The sequence below is a fragment of the Sorghum bicolor genome, chromosome 8 (assembly GCF_000003195.3).
Source record: "Sorghum bicolor cultivar BTx623 chromosome 8, Sorghum_bicolor_NCBIv3, whole genome shotgun sequence".
NCBI lineage: Eukaryota > Viridiplantae > Streptophyta > Magnoliopsida > Poales > Poaceae > Sorghum > Sorghum bicolor.
The window spans coordinates 52,170,578-52,191,171 of NC_012877.2; the positions used below are offsets into that span (position 1 = coordinate 52,170,578).

General features: G+C 41.5%; 2 protein-coding genes across 2 annotated transcripts; both read left to right on the forward strand.

Annotated features, from left to right (window-relative positions):
* Positions 7,001-11,782, forward strand: LOC8064621 (AP-5 complex subunit mu). The gene is made up of 8 exons (XM_002442191.2): positions 7,001-7,190; positions 7,276-7,425; positions 7,796-8,104; positions 8,390-8,673; positions 8,786-9,681; positions 10,152-10,208; positions 10,554-10,601; positions 11,239-11,782. The coding sequence occupies exons 1-8, from the start codon at positions 7,120-7,122 to the stop codon at positions 11,311-11,313; spliced, it is 1,890 nt and encodes a 629-aa protein (XP_002442236.1). The 5' UTR covers positions 7,001-7,119; the 3' UTR covers positions 11,314-11,782.
* LOC8064622 (glutathione synthetase, chloroplastic) lies at positions 13,729-19,209 on the forward strand. Its single transcript, XM_021446515.1, has 13 exons — positions 13,729-14,169; positions 14,389-14,558; positions 14,835-14,910; positions 15,126-15,256; positions 16,030-16,152; positions 16,246-16,326; positions 16,653-16,733; positions 16,865-16,934; positions 17,249-17,370; positions 17,545-17,684; positions 17,752-17,944; positions 18,045-18,171; positions 18,649-19,209. The coding sequence occupies exons 1-13, from the start codon at positions 14,056-14,058 to the stop codon at positions 18,649-18,651; spliced, it is 1,431 nt and encodes a 476-aa protein (XP_021302190.1). The 5' UTR covers positions 13,729-14,055; the 3' UTR covers positions 18,652-19,209.

Genomic DNA, 20,594 nt, shown 5'->3' on the forward strand with positions numbered 1-20,594 from the left:
TGTTGGCTCTTCCATCACTGCCAAGAGTGCATTCACCTCTATCTCTGCATCAGATGTTAGCTCAACTTCTGCTGTTTGTTCATACACCTCAGACAGACTTCTGAACCTAACTGGTCCATCATCATGATCAACATCCATGTTATCATCTTCCCCAACCTGGTTTGAGTTAGTACCATGAGTCTCTGAATTTTCCCACTCAGACATGTGACTCTGAAAGTTGTCACTCAAACCTTCTCCATTCTGCTGAACTGAATCCCCTTCACTCTCAGCATCCTGCATATTCTCAGGTGCTCCCCCTAAAACATTTTGTGGTTGGTTTCCTTGACTATCTCCATCAAGTTCAACATTACCAGGTGGTGGATTTGCATCTGTGTCATCTGCATCAGCAGCACCACCTCCAAAAACTCCTCCATAGGACTGAACTGTTACCTCCACAGTTTCTTCCTCAACAAAATCTGAATTTTGACCAAACTCAGTATTCCAGTCCCAAGCAACACTCTCTTCAAAGATTACATCTCTACTCACAACAATTTTCTTTGTTTGTGGGTTATAGAGCCTATGTGCTTTACTGCCTTCTTCTACTCCAAAGTAAACCATAGGAACACTTCTGTCATCCAGCTTCTTTAGATGAGGAGTAGCTGGTCTAACATGTGCTTTACAACCAAACACTCTAAAATGTCCTAGTTGTGGTTTTCTCCCATTCCAAGCCTCGAAAGGAGTTCTGTATCCCATTGGCTTAGTTGGTAGCCTGTTCAACAAGTGAACTGAATGCCTAACTGCCTCCCCCCAAAAAGCACCAGGTACATTCATGCTTTTTAACAAAGATCTTGCCATCTCCATAACAGTTCTGTTTCTCCTCTCAACAACTCCATTTTGCTGAGGTGAATAAGGTGCAGTCAGCTGCCTCTTGATACTTGCTTCTTCACAAGTATTTTTGAAAGCAGCTGCCAAGAATTCTCCACCCCTATCTGACCTCACACACTTCATTTTATAGCCAACACTATTCTCAGCTTCTGCCTTGAATTTTGCAAAAACTTCACTAGCTTGGTCTTTAGTTTTGAGAGTGTAGACTGTCATCCACCTAGTGCAATCATCTACCAAAAGCATAAAGTATTTACTACCTCCTGCAGTCTCTGGTGTTATGGGACCACACAAGTCTACATGTACCAATTCTAGTGGTTCATCAGCTCTCCAACTTGACATTTTAGGAAATGAACCTCTAGTCTGTTTAGCAGCTAGACATGACTGACATAACTGATCAGGATGTTCTATCAGTGGTAGACCCCAGCCATTTCTTTCTCTACCAACATCTTCATGGAATTAAAATTAACATGCCCAAGTCTCCCATGCCAAAGCCAAGACTCATCATCAACACTAGACTTGAGACAAACTGGTTCAACACATTTTAACTCAATTTTGTATAATCTGTTCAAAGATCTCTGAACTCTCATTATCATTCTTTCAGGATTTTTCTCTGCTACTACAATCAGGTTATCATCCATCAAGATTCTACACCCTATTTCAGTCAACTGACCTAGACTCACTAGGTTACTCTTGAGCTTAGGAATGTAGTAAACTTCATGTAAAGCCCACTGACTACCAGACAAACCCTGAAATAGGATAGTACCCCTATCCTGAATCTCAACAGTTGAACCATCTCCAAATGTTACCTTACCAGAAACAGTAGAGTCCAGATCTCTGAACTTGTGCAGATCTCCCGTCATGTGGTTGCTAGCACCATTATCCAAGTACCACACCTCTCCACAGGACTCTCCGGAGTTGGTGTAGTGCAACTCTAGGATCACCGTCACCTCATTCAGATGCAGCTGAGCCTGACAGTCTTCCTTCTGTTCTGTCTGATACTCGTCCGACAACAGCTTGACTGAAACTGTCTGCTCAGGCATTCCCGGTACTGCCGCTTCTGCAAGCAGTACAGTTGGTTCATACTCCACTGTCCTAGCATGATGAGCTTCCTCCTTCTTCTTTTCTTCACCCGGACACCTATTTGCATAGTGTCCATTCTTGTGACACTTAAAACACTTGATGTGACTCTTGTCACGCTTGACAGAGCCATCACTGTGTCCTCCTCGGCCGCCACTGCTACCACCTCGGCCACGACCTCTCCCACGGCTCCCTCCACCGCCATCTCCAGACGATCTGTGCTTCCCAGATCCTTCACCAGATGAATGCTTTTGGCGTGCTTCCCACTCCGCCTGAGTCAACAGCACTTGAGTTGTGTCTGATGACTTTACTGCACTCCCTGAACCTTTTCTGGTGCGCTCCTCATAAGCCTTCAGTCGTCCAACTGCTTCAGCAAACGACAGCTTCTTCAAATCATAGAATTGCTCGATCCCAGCAATCACTTGGATGAATCGTTCAGGCACTGTATCAAACAACTTTCTCACCAATGCCTGATCATCGAGCGATCCACCAAGATTTCCATACCGAACTGCCATCCCCGACAGTTGCCCGGCATACTGATCGATCTGATCAGTCTCCTTCATCCTCAAGGCATCGAAGTCGCTCTTCAGAGTCTGCAACCGCGCATCCCTGACTCGCTCCTCTCCGACGAATCGAGCCTTCAGTGTATCCCACACTTCCTTGCACGTCTTCTTCCCAGCCACTTGCATCAGCAGGTCATCGGGGATGCACTGCAGCAAGTGTGCCTTCGCCTTGATGTCTTTTGCCTTCTTCGCCGCCGTTGATGCCGCCCCCTGCTGTGACGACTCCTCCACCGGCTCCATCACCTCCCACACTCCTTGGTCCTCCATGATTGCCTGAACCCGGATGCTCCAACTAGTGTAGTTGGTTGCAGTGAGCATCGGATACGGGATCCGATCCCCCCGCCCTCCTCTGGCATCGCTCCTCTCACTCATGGTGGATCAAGTGGTGTTTTATCGCGTGATTACGGCTCTGATACCAAATGTCAGGAACACAATCACAGCGATAATTTGATGGAATTGGCTAGCCTAGAACACTGGAACGCGATCAATGCACATGAACAGCACAGGAACCGCCAGGGTGACGGCGCCCCTTTTCACCTTTCACAAGTTCAAGTACACAGGTGTTTACAACCAACACTCCGCGATATTACACTCCACTTACATCACACTACTTATACCAGTAGCAAAAGACATGGTTACACACTGGAAATTTTAAATAAACAAGATACAAATGTAGGTAGATGTAACTGCTTGCTCCAGGACGCGCCGTGGGCGCGGTCACCACGTCTGATGAGGCCATCCGTCCACGCTCCCATTCAAATTTGAATCTGATGGACGTTCCCGCTTTGCCAGCTCAGCTTCATCACCTCCACGTCATCCCTGCAGCAAGCTTACTCCCACAGCCGATCGTCTTGTCGGTGGGCCGCCACCAACAAAAGGGGCACCACAGCATGCTCCGCAGCACGTGAAGCGGTCGCTCCTCCACCGCCATCCATGTGAGGCGTGCTGCAGGAAACTCCGCAACTGAGCACCGTGTGGATGAAACAAAAGTCAGGGCAGCGAATGGAGCAATTAGGAAGCAACGTGGTTAACGGCTGTGCTCTATATCCAATCCATTTTAATATATAAATAATAAATGGGGCAAAAGCCACGGTGGAATCAATTAATTAACCAATAAAGTCTATATGGGTCTGCGCTCACGGTGTCCGGTCGAGTCGATCGAATGGTTAGGCTGGGCGACAAAATTAGATATTCTGTAGCTAGCCACAAAGAAGCAGTTCTATATACCGGACAGCATATCTGTGCATGGTTTCCTTTCTGGTGCAGTGCAGGTGCCAATTTATGCTCCTCCGCTGGATACTCACACCATGGAGAAGATCGAGCTAGAAATGGCTCGAGACATGCAAGAGGATCAAACAAACATGGTAGTCGATCGCTTGTGCCTCATTTGGTGTGGTGATCCGTGACCAAAGATAGATCTGGTGTAGATAACACTACTGTTGGCCGGACACTAGTACCGTGGCAGGGGAAAAAAATCAAGTTAAATTTCAGAAACAAGCATGTAGATTGGAACCTAAAGATCAAGAACGCAAAAAAGATTGTGCGTATTATGAACAAGCAAGACATTCCACCAACGCACGCATGTAGCTGTCACACCGCCGACGGAGACCAGAGCGATGGGTGTCGGCTCCTCCTTGTGGCCGAATCCACAGGGCTTTTTCTATTTATCGTCTGAGAACCGAGAGCTAAAGAGCAAAGGGGTGACAAGATCATGGAACAGAGTCAGAAAGTAAAAATCTATTCCTAATCATTGTAAGCCATAGCAAGTTCTTAGTTTGGGTTTCACTTATTTTCTTCCGGTTTTTCAAATAACGTTGGGACTCTTTTCTTTGCCATAGAAGACCAACAAGTGGACCAAAACGCGATCCAACTCTTTGTCAGCCAAAAAAAAAAGTTCTGATTCTTTTTTCCCATGTTCACACGTTCAATTAAATATAGAAACAGATAGATAAATAATCTATCCCTACTAGAAAATTTCAATCTCCCAAAATTTTTTACGTCTGTCGGTGCCGACTCGGCCCGCCCGCACGTCCGTCCATCTGGATAGATGGAATCCTGGCTTCCGATAGCAGAGAGGAAAATTGAATAAAAAAATTTTTAGATTCCTAATATAAAATCTCCTTTATATATTACAGCACATTGAGATTAAAAAAACTATAGGGGCCTAAATATAAAATGTTTATTCTATTAATTTACTTTTATTTTATTATTTCAATCGGCTGAAAATTGATAAATACATAGTAATTCATAGAAAAATCTAAAACATACAAAACAAAATTTATTCAACTCCACATATGTAGATCTATACAGTAAACAAAAAATATCACATTTTTTTTGCTGGAGATGTTTGCCTATGTTTTTTATGTAAAATTGATCGGCTGAAATTAATAAATCTAAAAAATACAAAACAAATTTTGTTCAACTCCACATATGTAGATCCATGCAGTAAACAAAAAATATCACATTTTTTTGCTGGAGATGTTTGCCTATGTTTTTTATGTAAAATTCATCGACTGAAATTGATAAGTGTGTAGTAATTCATAGAAAAATCTAAAAAATACAAAATAAATTTTGTTCAGCTCCACATATGTAGATCCATGCAGTAAACAAAAAATATCACAAAATTAAATCTAAAAATTACAAAACAAATTTTGTTCAGCTCCACATATGTAGATCCATGGAGTAAACAAAAAAATCTCACAAATTTTAGTATATTTTTTTGTTGAAGATGATTGCCTATGTTTTTTAGTGTAAAATTGAAATTATAGTTATCTTGCTCCAATTATTATGAAAATTTTATGGTAGTCTATTTAATGTGATGCTTGATTTATGGTAAAAGTTTTAGCAATATTTCTGCTTATCTCACTAATTTACTAATTTACCTAAATTTATGCTTGAGGATGCTTACACTACCTTTGCACAATGTGTTGTTATGTCATATGAACACTTCATAAGTGCATGTATTCATAATCTACATACATTTAACTAATATATCATATTTCATATGAATCTAATCTAAATAAAAAAAATAGCAACAAACTTCTCATGTTTTAATATAATACTAAGCTATATTAAGAGGTAATATTAGAATAAGATAAAGTTTGACTAACTTCTATTTTTATTATTAAAAAAATATGTCTCCAAGCTACATATTATTGTAAATATTAACTATCTAATACAATAGATGTCATGGTTATCAATAAAATAGTGGACTTTAAATTTTATAAAAAGGATAAATATAAATAAATATGTAACATTATGTCATCACTTTCTATGGCCATTTAATATTTTTTTTCCGTTGCAATGCACGGGCATATTTGCTAGTAACAATAAAAATTAAAGATAAAATCATTGGCCATGATTTTTTTCTGATTCTTTTTTTCCCAGTTATATTTCCTTACTTATCATGTTCACACGTTCAATTAAATACAGAAACAGTTAGATAAATAATTATAATAAAAATAAAAAATAAAAACAACAAAATATATATACTTTGGACTTGATACCTTTGACTGATGGGAAATAAATATTTCTGCCACCAAGTTATTAATATATTAAAAACAAAACTCATATTATTACAACCTGATTTAGTCGTAGTCATCAAATTATAAAATTAGATCTTGAGTAGTTTGTTATCGCTAAATAAATTTGCCACCGGCAAGTGTGCACCAGTGCTATCACCGATAATGAAACGATGTGAAAAATCAAGAGCGGCCTTCTATCATTATCATCACACAGTAGGCAATGGATCTAATGCAAACTCATCTCCCGTGTAAACTGTGCAAATACTAATCTGGACCACAGGATGTTGATTCAAGGAGGCGCATGAGAGAGGTGGAAGGAGGGATTTGTAAAAGTGTGATTAAGAGCGGGTGGTTAAGTGCAAAATTACTCAATCTCTCCGCGTCCCTTGGATCAACATCGTGTGGTCCAGATTAGAATTTGCACAGTTTGCACGGGAGATGAGTTTGCACTAGATCTATTGCCCACATGTAGCCTTTGATATCAATAACTAATCCACACTAACTTGAATTACAGACTTTTACGTGTCTCCAAAAGAATTCATGAAATTTGATATTTAATTATATTAGTATATTGATATTATAAAAACTAAATTTAATTATATCTACGAGCAAATATTTTTTTGCTTAGCAATGCGAGAAAATTTAAGTTTATCCAGACCTTATTTTAATTTTATACAAGCTTAGTTATACATGGTGATATTATTGTCAACATTTGCTTATAATTTGGATGTCGTCACAAAATTAATTATAGTAGCTCTCAAATTTTATAATAAAAAGAGAAAAACATATAAATAAATATGTGATATTTTTTCTCCCGTTACAACATACCATGTTGCTAGTAAAAAAAACATGAAGGGGCGTCGGGGCCTCGAGGCAATGGGCCAAGCTGCCGGCCCAACGCTGAACGCTTGGTGCGTTAAGATTAGGCCGTTGGGCCTTCTGCTCTTCCACCTCTCACTCAGCAGGAATCAAGAAAAGCATCCTACTCGGCCCATCAAGTCGTCTTCCTCCTCCGACCTCGTCCCGCAGCAACGCAGCAGCAGCGTCAGCGGCACGGCTCCTCCTCCCTCCTAGCCATTCCCCGGCAGGCCATGTCCGGCGGCGGGTGCAGCGTACGCGCCATCTGGATCCTCACGCCCAACGACACCGTAGCCTTCTCCAGGTACCCATCAGAGCTTTTCCCGTCACCGTCAGGATTGGCCCCCTCTGATCCCATATGGGGCTCACCTCTTCCTCCCTTGCGGCAGGCGGTTCGCGGTGGTGGAGAAGAGGTGGCGTGCCGCGTGGGAGGCGGAGGAAGGCGACGGAGAGGGAGACCGGAGGGGCTCTGGGGCGGCGCCGACGCCGCTGCCCGCCGACCACGAGGTCGCCGCCGCATTCGCCGAGCGCCGGAGAAGGTTCGCTCTGTCTTTCTCTTGGTACTTGAGCTAGCTTTCTGTGTTGTGGATGTTTGAATACAGTTACTGGATTTTACTTGTGAATACAAGTGAATTGGGACAGGTGTTAGGACATTATTCAGAGTTTCTGATTAATGATAAAATGGTACCCTTTTTTTTTGTCTAAAAACATCACAATCTGAAAGCTCCTAATGCATGTATAGCAGCAAACAAATAAGTAGCTACGGTTCTTACAGGAATTGCAACTAATTGTCTGCACTTCATTCTCTGAAACTATAAGTGGCCTGTGTTGTTGTGGCATAATTCAGTAATGCTGTTGCGTGTGAAAACAGGTGTAATACATATTTGACAGACATTTGACACTCTGCAGGGAGGGCACTGCACGCGGTTCAGGCATCCGTACAAACGTATCATCTGTGGGACTGGATTCTTGGGTTGATGATCCAATTACCCGTCACATTATCTCGCTACACATGGATAAAGAGGAAGGGGATGGCTTTATGCTGTGGCCTGTTGTTCTGCAAAAGCGTGGAGGGTATTATGTCCTTGTGTTGCCTCTGGTGGATCCTCAACCATTTAGAGCATATGAAAATCTCTTGAAAAGGTCTGATTGTGGGAGTTCGGCCAAGGAGAACGGCAATCTTTCTTCTATCCTGTTCAATCTTCCATGCATAACAGGGTAATGTAAGTTTGCTTACCTACTATATTTTCATGTTCTTTTCTATTGATGTTTCATTCTGTTGATCACCAACCAACTAGCACTTCATCAAATGTATAAAAACTTGTGCAAGATTTTTTAGAAACAGAGAGCAAAGCCCCTGAGCCCCTTTAAGATTTTTTTGGAAGTGATATAATGACATCTTTAACATTTAATTAGCAATCATGATCGTTACATGAAAAGTTGATATAGTTCAACACCAGCAACCTAACTAGCTTGCACGCTTGCACTTTATGTTCAATGTAGAGCATTTATGGTTGCTCATGTTGTTGGGGACATAATTACTGGTGATATTGCTGAACCTGAGGTGATCGTTAGCTCTGGGCCGTCTGTTGGTGGACTCTTGGATTCATTGACTGGAAGTATAGGCATTTCAGCACGAGCGAAGCCTATTGCTGCACCTGTTGCAGCACCAACTGCATCACTCTCTTCTCCTGTTGGTGCTGCTCAATCAGACTCCTTAAAAGGTGGTGTAAGGCCTTTTGACAAGGATTTACTGCGGAACTTCATCATTGGTGCAATGCCTTTTGGTTAGTGTTAACAAAGCCTCCTATCATGGCATATAAATACTTCATGTTCTGTTGTAAAGCTTCTTCATGGATACTCCAGTGAACCAACTTAGCTAATAGTTTGTTTTGGCAGGCACACCTCAGGATCTCAATTATGCCAATGTTACTTCGATTAGAACTACTGGATTTTCTGGTGATCCTCTTCCGATAGATCAGAAACAACCTGCCTGGAAGCCCTACCTGTACAAAGGGAGGCAAAGGATTCTCTTTTCTAGCCTGGAGACTATAAATGCTGCACTGTATGACCGTGATGATGTGCCAGATTTCCTTTCTGTTTCAGGACAAGTGACATGTAGGGCTGAACTTGAAGGACTACCCGATGTTTCTTTGCCATTGACTGGGTTAAAAACTGCTCATGTCGAGGTGTCATCGTTCCATCATTGTGTTCAAGCTTCAGAGCCCACTGCTAATAAGCAAACCCTGGTTTTTCAGCCACCATTAGGAAATTTTGTATTGATGCATTATCAAGCACCATGCAATATTGCTCCTCCTGTTAAAGGGTTCTACCAGCTGTCCATGGTTTCTGAAAATGAAGGTGCTTTTCTTTTTAAGCTTACATTGATGGAGGGTTACAAGTCTCCCTTCATTATGGATTTTTGCATGATTACAATGCCATTCCCTCGAAGAAGAGTTGCATCGTATGATGGAAATCCATCAATTGGGACAGTTTCAATGACAGAGCATTCAATTGAGTGGAGAATTGTTTCAAGCGGCCGGGGACTCAGTGGTAGGAGCATTGAAGCTACCTTCCCTGGTACTGTTAAATTTCTGCCTAGGACAGTACAGAGAATAAATTCATCATTTCGATCAGTTTCAAGCACTGGATATACTGAAGATAGTGACAGTGAGCAAGATAACGTTAAGAATGGAGCTAGTTTGGATGACTGCATCATGGAAAAAATCAATAAGGATCTTCAGGCAGTTGATTTAGAAGAGCCATTGTCTTGGCAAGCGTATAATTATGCTAAGGTATGCCTCTACCATTGGTGTATTATGAGAGCTTGATTAACGTTATTGTCAGTTCCTTTTGTTTTGAACATGGGGTCGTAAGTAATTACCATACCTGGGATTCTGGGAATGGTATGCTTGATCTCCTTTGTAATATTCCTTTCTTCAGCTTGGTAAGTTATAGCTAACTATGTTGGTTCATATAGGACTGTGAAACATTTGACTTCTGTATTGTTTCTTTGTATAGTATCTAGGCCCCAAACTGATAGAAATATAACAGGAAAACAGTATTACACTTCATTTATATCAACTAGGAGTATATTGGTGGTGCTGGTGGGGCATGTGAGACCTGTTTATCCTTCTACGCATTCATGAAGAAGTCTAGTTTCCAAAGACTATTTCCTAAATTCTTTTGTCTGTTTTTTCTTTTGTTCTAGTTTCTTGTTAGGCTTCTTTCTTCTCGGTTGATTGATTATGAACTACTTTGCTAGGTTTCTTTTAAGATCACTGGAGGCACACTGTCTGGTCTTACAATCGATACAAAATCTGTGAGTTACAAATTACTTTTCTCACTCACCTGTAATGAGCTGTCATCAATAAATCCATTCTTTGGCTAAACCTTATTATCCGATGACCAGAGATATTATAGATAATTACGTCCCTAAACTTAGTGGCACAGGTATCCAAAATGAAATATTGTTCATCATCACTGCATTTTGTTAAGTCGCAAAATGGCAATCACACCTCAACATGTCACATGCTTTCACAGATTTATCTAGTTGCATTTTGCACTTGTGATAGTACTAGAAGTTTTTTTCTGTATGCAATGCTTTGTTGAACTATATATATCACAAATTTACTTCCTGATTTGATGCATTAATGACCTCCTGCAGGTAAACATCTATCCTTCTGTAAAAGCTCCTGCTGAATACTCAATGCAGGTATCATTTTAATCTTGAAAGCTATATACATTTTTGCTCCATTAGCCATTAAATAGTGAACCTGCTGATATTGGATAGCTTTTTACCAGCAGTTTTGTATTTAGTCGTATCTTCTGTCACACTACAGTCATGTAAGCGTGCATCTAAATGAGCTTGCTATGTCAGTGTGGAGATAGTGACAAACTTACAGTGTACACATTTGATACTCTACCACAGTGCTTTTTGTGATCTGTCTTACAAAAACATCTCTTTATGAAATGGTCACTTGAGAACTTTCTATGTCCGTTAAGTTTCAGAAAATTACAAACTTTGGCTAAAAAGCTGCTAAGGCCGAAGAGATCAGAGGAAGCGAAGCTGTCTCTGTAGCAGTTTAGTACTGAAGAAAAACAAGTACTACTTTAAGTGGGTTTGGTGGTTGACTAGTTTTTTTCTTCTTCTTCGGAAAGCAGACTTGATATTTTCATTACTCCATTTCGCAATAAAACACTTATTATTTTGCCTGATCTGGCTAAATTTAAATTCACTTGGTTATGACTAATAGCTGCAAGAGTCTGCTTGTCTGCCTGTGAGAGGCATTGATGAGATATTGGTCTTTCGGCAATTGACATGATGTGCGTTTTGTCCACCCCTTTGACAGGCTTCTTCTGGAGATTACATACTGTGGAACACCTTAGGAAAATGTCCGACAGCTGCTTTGCCTAGAGAATTATGACTGTCAAGTGTTTTCCAGCATACGATGCCATCATATTTTTGTGCCTGTCTTTTGCTGCCTGTACAGACCTCAGAGCTATCCACATTGTTTATCCTACCAGATCTGTGCTGGGAAGTTTTTGTTCCTTTTGTATTTAGGAGTTCATTTTTTAGCAAGGAGAAAAACTATAAGCCTATAGATCTTGCTCTCTGAAGCCCGACGACGAAATACCGCCTTGAAGCCATGATCTTATGGACATTGGGATTTTCCATCTGTTGCGTTTTACGGCCTTTTTTACAAGTGAGGATTTCGTGTACCAGCAAGATTTAAATCCCTATTACTCACATGCTGCCGTTGCAATGCCTTGTGACAACACTAGTACATGAGCGAGGCTCATCACATGTTATTATACATTCCCTTATGTTTAACTTATGTCATGTTTTGGTTAGGGAAAAGCTAATGGACGATATGAGTGATTTGGATTTGCTCATCCGGTTTTTGCTGTGCCGCCGTGTATCATGCCAGATGCGTTCTGCGGCAGCTTCAATAATTGTGGTCAAAATTTATTTTTTTTTACAACTATAATTGTGGTCAAGTTGATGCTTCTGTGCAAGTTCACTGAAACAAAGGCGTTCTTTGCGTTTGCCATAGCATGCATGATGTCATCAGAGAGAGAGAAGGGATGGCCTAGCCGCCTGCACACAGAAAGGCCAGATGCCTGGTCATAAGTGGGCCTGTTTGGTAGCCTGGTTGTTTTTAGCCTGGCCCCAATTGTAAGCCAGAGCACATTTGGAAACATTGGGGTGGATAGAGCTAGCTGGGGCAACAATTATTTCATTTCTCGGTTCACCAACAGCATACAACACTTCCTGTTTCAGTTGACCTTCTGAAAGTGTGTTTGATGACCCTAAACCTTGTGTTATGGCCAACTACTAATAGGAACATAGCAACTTGCTCTTCAATCTGTGAGTTAATGCTATCTCTTAGCAGGCACACAAGAAGTGTCATTACTGTCATGAATGAACCTAAGGTTTGTTGCCCTCTCTTGGGTCGTAGGTAATCCCTCTCCTACGGGATGTCATCCGTGTGAATCTAATAAAGAACCAAGCACTCATCACAGCAAACATTGCAGCACCCCTAACAATGAGCCTGCGACGCCTAATTGAAGGATCCATGGAGCTAAACAATAAATAAACTACAATTAGTATAACATAGGCAACAATTGGCTGTGACACCAAACTGATGCGCCACCCAGATCAGATAGGTACAAACGGCTAACCAAATGGGATATCTTAGAATGGGGAACCAATTAATACAAAGGAACAACAGTATGAACTAAACCCTAGTCAGTTTTAGGATCGGCTGCGACAGAACATGTTGCGCCACCCAGATCCATTACCAAATCATTGACCAGTTCTCCAAAGCTCAGCAAAGATTCGACATTTGGTCACACACAATGCAACCCTAATCCATGATGCACATAGATCGAAAGCTCGCACAATGAAAATCGAGAACTAGAGCAATAGAAACTGACCAAACCAGTAAACACAACAATCAATCGCAGCATCCACAACAAGAGCATGGCCAATCGGAACAAGAGAGGAAAGAAAGGAGTACACGTGACGGAGAGGGGTAGTGCCGCGTACCAGTGATCCAAATCGCTTACCAAAGGGGAGGAGGAGGTGCGCCGCCACCGGCTGGGGCGCAATGAAGACGGAGGAGGACGGGGGCGAGAGCACGAGCGAGAGAGAGGACTGGCGCCGCGGCCGAGCGTGTGAACAGTGCTTGGGAAACCCTAGCGGGGCGGTGAGCGGCCGGTTTTATACGGTGGCCAGTGAGAGCCACTGCGGGCGCCCCGTCGAGGCTGGCCCAAGACAGGCCCCAGAAAAACGGCCGCCCCCTCCGTTTTCTGGGAGCCAGGCTAGCCCATGTACGGAGGCCTTGGATGGCTTGGCTTATAGGAGACAAAACCAACAACCAAACAGCCCAAATGAGCCCCAGCAGGTCTGGTTTGGAGTTAGGCAGGCTACCAAATAGGGCCAAAGTAAGCAATGGCTTGATTCTCTTTTCAAAAATAAAGTCACTGGAAAAAAAGAAGCTATGCATAACATAGGCCTTGTTTAGGCACCCAAAATTCCAGAAATTTACAAGATTTTCCGTCACATCGAATCTTTAGACGAATGCATGGAGTATTAAATATAAATAAAAAGAATAACTAATTACACAGTTTGTCTGTAAATCGCGAGACGAATCTTTTAAGCCTAGTTACTCTATGATTAGACAATGTTTGTCAAATAAAAACAAAAGTGCTACAGTGTCAAAATTCTAAAACATTTTGGATCTAAACAAGCCCATAGCTATTTATTTACCTATATAAAGAAAAGAGAATCTCTATCTCTCTCTCCTCTTCTGTTGTTGAAAAGATGTAGAAATTTTTTTCTCTTCTGTTGTTGAAAAGATGTAGAATTTTTTTGTTGTTCCGATCCGATGATGCGAGTGCGACGGCGAGGCGGCATAAAGCAGGAGAAGGCGATTGGCAGTGGCAACACTCTTTTTTTTTTTTTCCTTTTGTAAAGGTAAAGAAAGGGTAGCCAATTTGACTTGAGTCTGCTGCCACTTCCGCGCAGCCCCCTCCCTCCACTGCGATCGGAATCTGAAATCCATAACCACACCAGAGAGAGATTGATTGCCATCGCTCCTCCCTCCACCTCTGCGCTCCACCTGATTGATTATCAATTGGTTCCACTGCTGCGGCAACCTGCGATGAGCGCCGCGGTGCCGCCGGCGATGGACCCCGCGGCGGCGGGGGAGATGGCGCGGGAGGCCGCCGCGTGGTGCGCGCTGCACGGCCTCGTCGTCGGGGACCGCGCCGACCAGGTGAGCCCGAGCTGCGGCTTCTTAGCTTCCCTACAAATTTCTATGTACCGATACCTATCATGAGCGAAATGCACCAACGGTGGCCTTAGAAATTGCTGTTCGATCAGTAGTATTACGAAACATTGTGGTAAGGTTAGATAGAACTGGATGTGACTGCCAAACTATTATCCGGGGTCCAGCTCCCTGAAAAAAAAAAGCATCTTGATTGAACCCCTGCAGAGATCAGCAACAGTCCCTGGTGTTGGTTTGGTTCATGCTCCATTCTCCTTGCTCCCAGCACATCTTCCAGAGCCCTTTTGGAGGCAGGCGTGCGAGCTCGCTCCCATTTTTAACGAGCTTGTGGACCGTGTTAGCATGGATGGGAATTTCTTGCAGGATGCTTTGTCCAAGTATGTTTTTTTCTTCCTCCCCAATATTGATTTCTATTAAAGTTATCATTCAGAGCTCTGTTTGCTGCTTGAATTCATATAAGCTGTGCATTACCAGGGTGCCACTGTATGCTCTCACTGATCAGACTCTTGAAAAGTTTAAGTAATCTGTCTAATCTTTGAAAAAACAAACTGTTCAGTTTCAAATAAATATAAAATGATCATCGATGTTAGAGATTCAAAATTTGTAAGGAACTGTTGGACTGATGAGATTGGTTGATCATGTTATAATTTCAGAACAAGGCAGGTTGATGATTTCACATCTAGGCTCTTAGAAATTCACAGGAAAATGGTGGAAATAAATAAGGAAGAGGTAATTTGCTCTGCTTTACTCTCTTTTTTTGCGAGGAAAATTTACTAACCTTTACTACTGAGTTAATTTATGAACCTCTACTATTAAGCACATCTTATCGCTAATTTTGTGGTGTCAACTTCTTAACCTGAATATTAAATATTAGTAGGCATTATCTCAAATATCTTTTCTCCGTCATCTTTTTGAGTATTGAACAGTGATCCAATATTTACCAGAATATTCGCTTAGGGTTGCATCGATCAGATTATATGCTGGATTCAGAAACAAGTTCTCTTCTTCAAATAGAGCTCAACACCATTTCAGCATCATTTCCTGGGCTTGGTTCCTTAGTTAGTGATCTTCACAGGTAACACCCAGCCATTCACTTTTCTAATTGGACTTTCTTTCTGTACAGGAACGTATTTTCTCTTTTTTTAGAAGCTGATAAAACAATTAGAAAATGCTTTCATGATTTAATGAACACTTAGGATGTAAAATCTATGTTCTTAAAATTATAGATTTGTCAAACTTGCTAAATTAGACATGATAGAACAGTAGGTCTGTAATAATGGCCACTTCATATGTTTAATTTTACGTTCATATGGAAAATGAATATCATTAGTTATCCACAGAGCTATCCATCACGAAGTCTTCATGCATGATTTTCTGATTAGCCTTTATTTACCTTGCTCATTGTTTCCCCCCTTTACTTGTGCATAGAATCTCTTGGCTTTGCCTTCTGTTTTCGTTAAGAAAAAGAAAAGAAAGGAAATATGAATGACAAGATTCAGTCAAGTAGCACGCTCTGCAAAACTATTAATTTGCAACCACATTACTGATATCAGTTGGAAATTTATCATTCTAGAAGTAAGGAAAAGCTAGCGATATATTATGTATCCACTGCATGTGAGCATGTGTTTCTAGTAGGTCTATAATTCTCTGGAGGACAAAGGTATATATAGTGCTAAAGAGATTCTGTTGACAGCTCCAAGTTCTGTGCATACAATTTATTTCTATCTCTTACCAATGAATCTACCTGGATGTTTGTCTTCTTTTGCGAGTGGGGATTCTTATTAGTTCAATGTGTTCAGCGGTATTATTGCATCTTCAACATGATGTAGATACAAAATTGCTCTGCAGGACCTTAATTAAACAGCATGGGACTTTATTAGGTCTGGAACACAAGAGGGTTCCTGCAAATGCGGCTAACACTCAGTTTGCTGAAGCATTGGCCCAAACATGGGCTGAGTTTAACATTGACAGGTTTGGTATGCTCTGTTTGAAGATATATGTTTCTTATGCATTACACTGCTATTTAATGATTATTAATTGTTATCTTTTCCATTATTTTCTCAGTGCTGTAATTATGATGATTGTTCAGCCAGAAGAGAGAAATATGTATGATCAATACTGGCTTTCAAAGCATTTGCAAGACTCATATCCTTTTATGTTCTGCCTTCATGTTTCCCGCAATGCTCAAATCTATAATTCCTTATGTTGCTTTCATGCTTAGTGATTAACTGTTATTTGGTTTGACTTTGATCAGTTGTCTTTTTAACCCATGTAACTGCTATACCTTTTTTTAGTTTCCCATCCTTGAGTTAGTCTTGTCATTGCCTTCACACCTATAAGAATTTCTTCCAAGTCTTGGTGCTAGGATTGTTTATTATTTGGGATCAATTTCAAGTGTTTGTTAACTATTTGTTCCTGAGCAATATGAAAAATCATAAGTTCAAACTTGTGTTCCCTTGACAATGTATTACACATGGCATAACAACTATAAGGAAAACCTTATCGCAGGTGGAAGCTGAAGGCCAGATTCTCCCAGATGGAACTCTTCTTGTGTACGAATCCTGATTAATTACTGATTTATGCTTAGCGTTTTAGCATCATCTTTCAGTGTGCTGGTTTATGCTTATCGTTAGTGAAGCATCAATATTTCAGTATGCTTATTAATATTCATTTTGAAATGCAGAGGTGGCCACAAAGTTGCTGTTGTGTACTATAGAGCTGGCTATACACCAAATGATTATCCCTCAGAAGCAGTATGAATACGCGATTTGCCTTTTGTTAAGAGTCTTTTGTGTTTCCAGTTATGAGAACTAACTGCCCAAAAATAAAATTTGTTCAGACTTTTCAGTCTTATCCTTGATATATTTGGGTGGTTCTGTATTTCCCTGTTACACATGAACTTCATTTTCTGTCTTGTGAATAAAGTCAAAATACTTTGATTTGTATTGTTAGGTATATATCAGACCCATCCATTCTAGGCCCATATTGGAGACGTAGTGACATATCGGTTGCTTTTGTTGATGATAATATGCTTAAATTGCCATTATGAGCTTCATTTATGTTCTAGGAATGGAGTGCAAGACTTATGATGGAACAATCATCTGCTGTAAAGTGTCCTTCAATATCGTATCATTTAGTGGGAACCAAAAAGATTCAACAAGAACTAGCAAAGCCTAATGTGCTTGAAAGGTGATCATGTTTTTTCAGTGACAAAGAGTAGTACTTCTTGAACATGTGTCATGTGCATATTTTGTTCCAGCATTTCTCAATTGCTAATATATAATTATCGGATCAATTATTAGTCTTTGGTGTAATATTTAAAACTTCACCTTTCTCTTACTGTCATTTGTTCTGTCCATGTAGGTTCCTTGAAAGTAAGGAGGAAATTGACAAGGTTCGCAAATGTTTTGCTGGGCTATGGAGTTTGGATGATGAAGAGATTATAAAAACTGCAGTGGAAAAACCTGAGTTGTTTGTATTGAAGCCTCAACGTGAAGGCGGAGGTTCGTATTTCCATTGACATATGCATATCATTTCTTACTGTTTTTTGAATATGCAATTTGTGGACAGGAAATAACATCTACGGTCTTGATTTGAGGGAAACACTTGTCAGACTTCAGAAGGAAGGAGGGGATGCACTTGCAGCCTACATACTGATGCAAAGAATCTTTCCAAAAGCTTCTCTTGCTTATCTGGTTCGTGGTGGTGTTTGCCACGAGGGTCTTGCAATTTCTGAGCTTGGAATATATGGAGCTTATCTGCGGTATGGTAACTTCAGAAACAAACACAATAGTCAATAGTGCTTTGCATATGGTGCTGGTTTTTTCTGATGAAGAGTACTACACTACTAAATTTCTGATCAGGAACAAAGATAAAGTGGTCATCAATGAACAATCTGGTTACTTGATGCGGACGAAAGTTTCTTCATCAGATGAAGGTGGCGTAGCTGCAGGGTTTGCTGTTTTGGATAGCTTATACCTGACTGGCAAGGTGATGTCCAATCGATCTACCTTTTTACCCATTATTATTCTTTGGCTGGATAAACAATTTCTAAACAATATATCTTGTTTTATGTATTTACACCAATTTAAGCAGTCCCAAAAAAATTTTTGCTCACTCTTGTTAGTACTGTTTGAAAACCCTGGATTTTTTTTTTATTTTTTGTTTTGTGGCCAGGTCAAAACAAATGAGATTTCAGAAAGGCTGTTTCATCCAAATTACATTCTGTGTTTTGTTAACCTGATGCTTAATATGCATTTTTCTCAAACTGTCTTCCTGACATGTAATCAGCAATAGAGTTTTCCTGTTAGGGGTTAGATTTGAAATGCTGGAATCCTCTACTTGGTTTACCTAGAACCTAGGCACAACTTAAGTGTCTCAAATTCACCTGCAAATATCTACTTTGCCGTTTTCATTATCCTTATATCTATTGGAAAAAGGTCATGCTTATTTGCTTGTTTCGTGCAGTGAGATTAGATAACAAAAGGAGCGTCAGCTACAGCTCTCAGTGGAGGGCATACACCGACAATGGATCATCATGTTCTGCATTTAGATCGGCAGAGAATAAGTTGCTGCAAACTAGTGCCATTTCTGTGACACCACGTCACAATATTGTTTGATGAATTCCTTCTCTGTCCCTGCGAAAGGGAGAGAATAGACATATTATTACGAGTAGATCAAATGTGCATGAAATACATGGAAATAATGAAGGATAAACCACGTGCCCGTAGCTGTGATGTAGGCCGGCGGTGCCGTTTCTTTTCCTGATCACCTTGACAGCGATGGAAATTCTGTGTTTCCGTTGAAGACACATGGTGTGCATGTGCACCATCACTGTGAATTTTAACCATTGGCAACGGCAGCAAAAGAGTATTGAGTTGTAAGACAGCATAGCGCGATAAATCTGCAGCTCATTCCTTGATGTACTCTGGGCAGAGCAGGCAGAGAGATGTGTTATGGTGTGTTTGGTTGCCTTGGTTATCCTAGATTGGCTAGTTCTATGCAACATGTTGCCTGGATTGTCTCTAAGCCTGCATTAGAAGGTGTGTGTTTGGTTGTTGTCTGACTTAATTAGCTTGCATAGAATCATCTTATCTCGGGGAAGGTAAGTTTACTCCTCTCACCACAATGTATCGGACACTTGGTGGGCGTGTGCTGCTGGTGGTGGTGGACATGCGCCTCGAGGCTGGCGCGGTGAGGTTGGACAAGGTGGCGCCTGCGGTTGCCGGGGCAGGACAAGGTGGCGGCGGCAGACTGCCCAGCTAGGCGGCCTTGCGGCTGCCGAGTATGGGAAGCGTTGACGTCTTCCAAAAGGGTGCGTGCAAGGGTGAGGTGGCTGGCTTGGCCGGTGGAGACGTGGAGCTTGATCGGAGGCGGGGACGACGGTGCTCGCGTGTCGTGTGGTGGCTAGCGACAAGGAAGACGCGGAGGTCATGTGGAGACGAGGAAGTGAAAGGTTCTAATATAGCTAGAGCGGTGAATAACCTATTTAAAAATTTTACAAAACTTTACTAGAGCAAGTGGTTAGTAAATAATAAAGCGTAGCTTTTTGCTCTAACTCTAATGGGGTGTTTGCAAGCCACCTATCCAACAATTCTAGAGCTATCTAAAGTTTCTATACAAGTAAGTAAGCTACTCTAGTTTGCGGGAATGTAAGAGAGATGGTTTGATCTTTATATCGCCGCGTAGAGAGGATGAACCAATCAATAATATGAAGTCCAATCGCCGGGAGAAATCCAATCAACAAATACAATGGAGACACACGATTTTCTCCCGAGGTTCATATGCTTGCCGGCACGCTAAGTTCCCGTTGTGTCGACCAACACTTGGTGGTTCGGTGGCTAAGAGGTGTAGCATGAACCTCGTCCTCACTAGGACACCACAAGAACCTACCCACAAGTGAGGTAGCTCAATGACACGAGCAATCAACTAATATTGTCTTTGGCTCTCCGACGAGGTAGGCACAAAACCCTCATAATCACCGGAAGATGGCCACGGACAATCACCAACTCGTGCCAATGCTCCTCCGCTGCTCCAAGCCGTCTAGGTGGCGGCAACCACCAAGAGTAACAAGAAAACCGTAGCTAGAACGATCCCTAAGTGACACTAGATGCAATCACTCAAGCAAATACACTTGGAATGACTCCCAATCTCACAAAGATGAATAATCTATGAAGGAGATGAGAGGGTGGAGTTTGCTTAGGCTCACAAAGATGTCAAGTATGCTAGAATGTCAAGAGAGTGAGTCCTAAGCCGGCCAACACGTATTTATAAGCCCCTCAAATAAAAAGAGCCGTTGGCTCTTTTACTGGGCGAAACAGGGGTCACCGGACGCTCAAGTAGGAGGCACCGGACGCTCAACCCCTACGTCCGGTGCTCCAGAAACAGCCACGTGTCAGCACTTTGAATCTCAC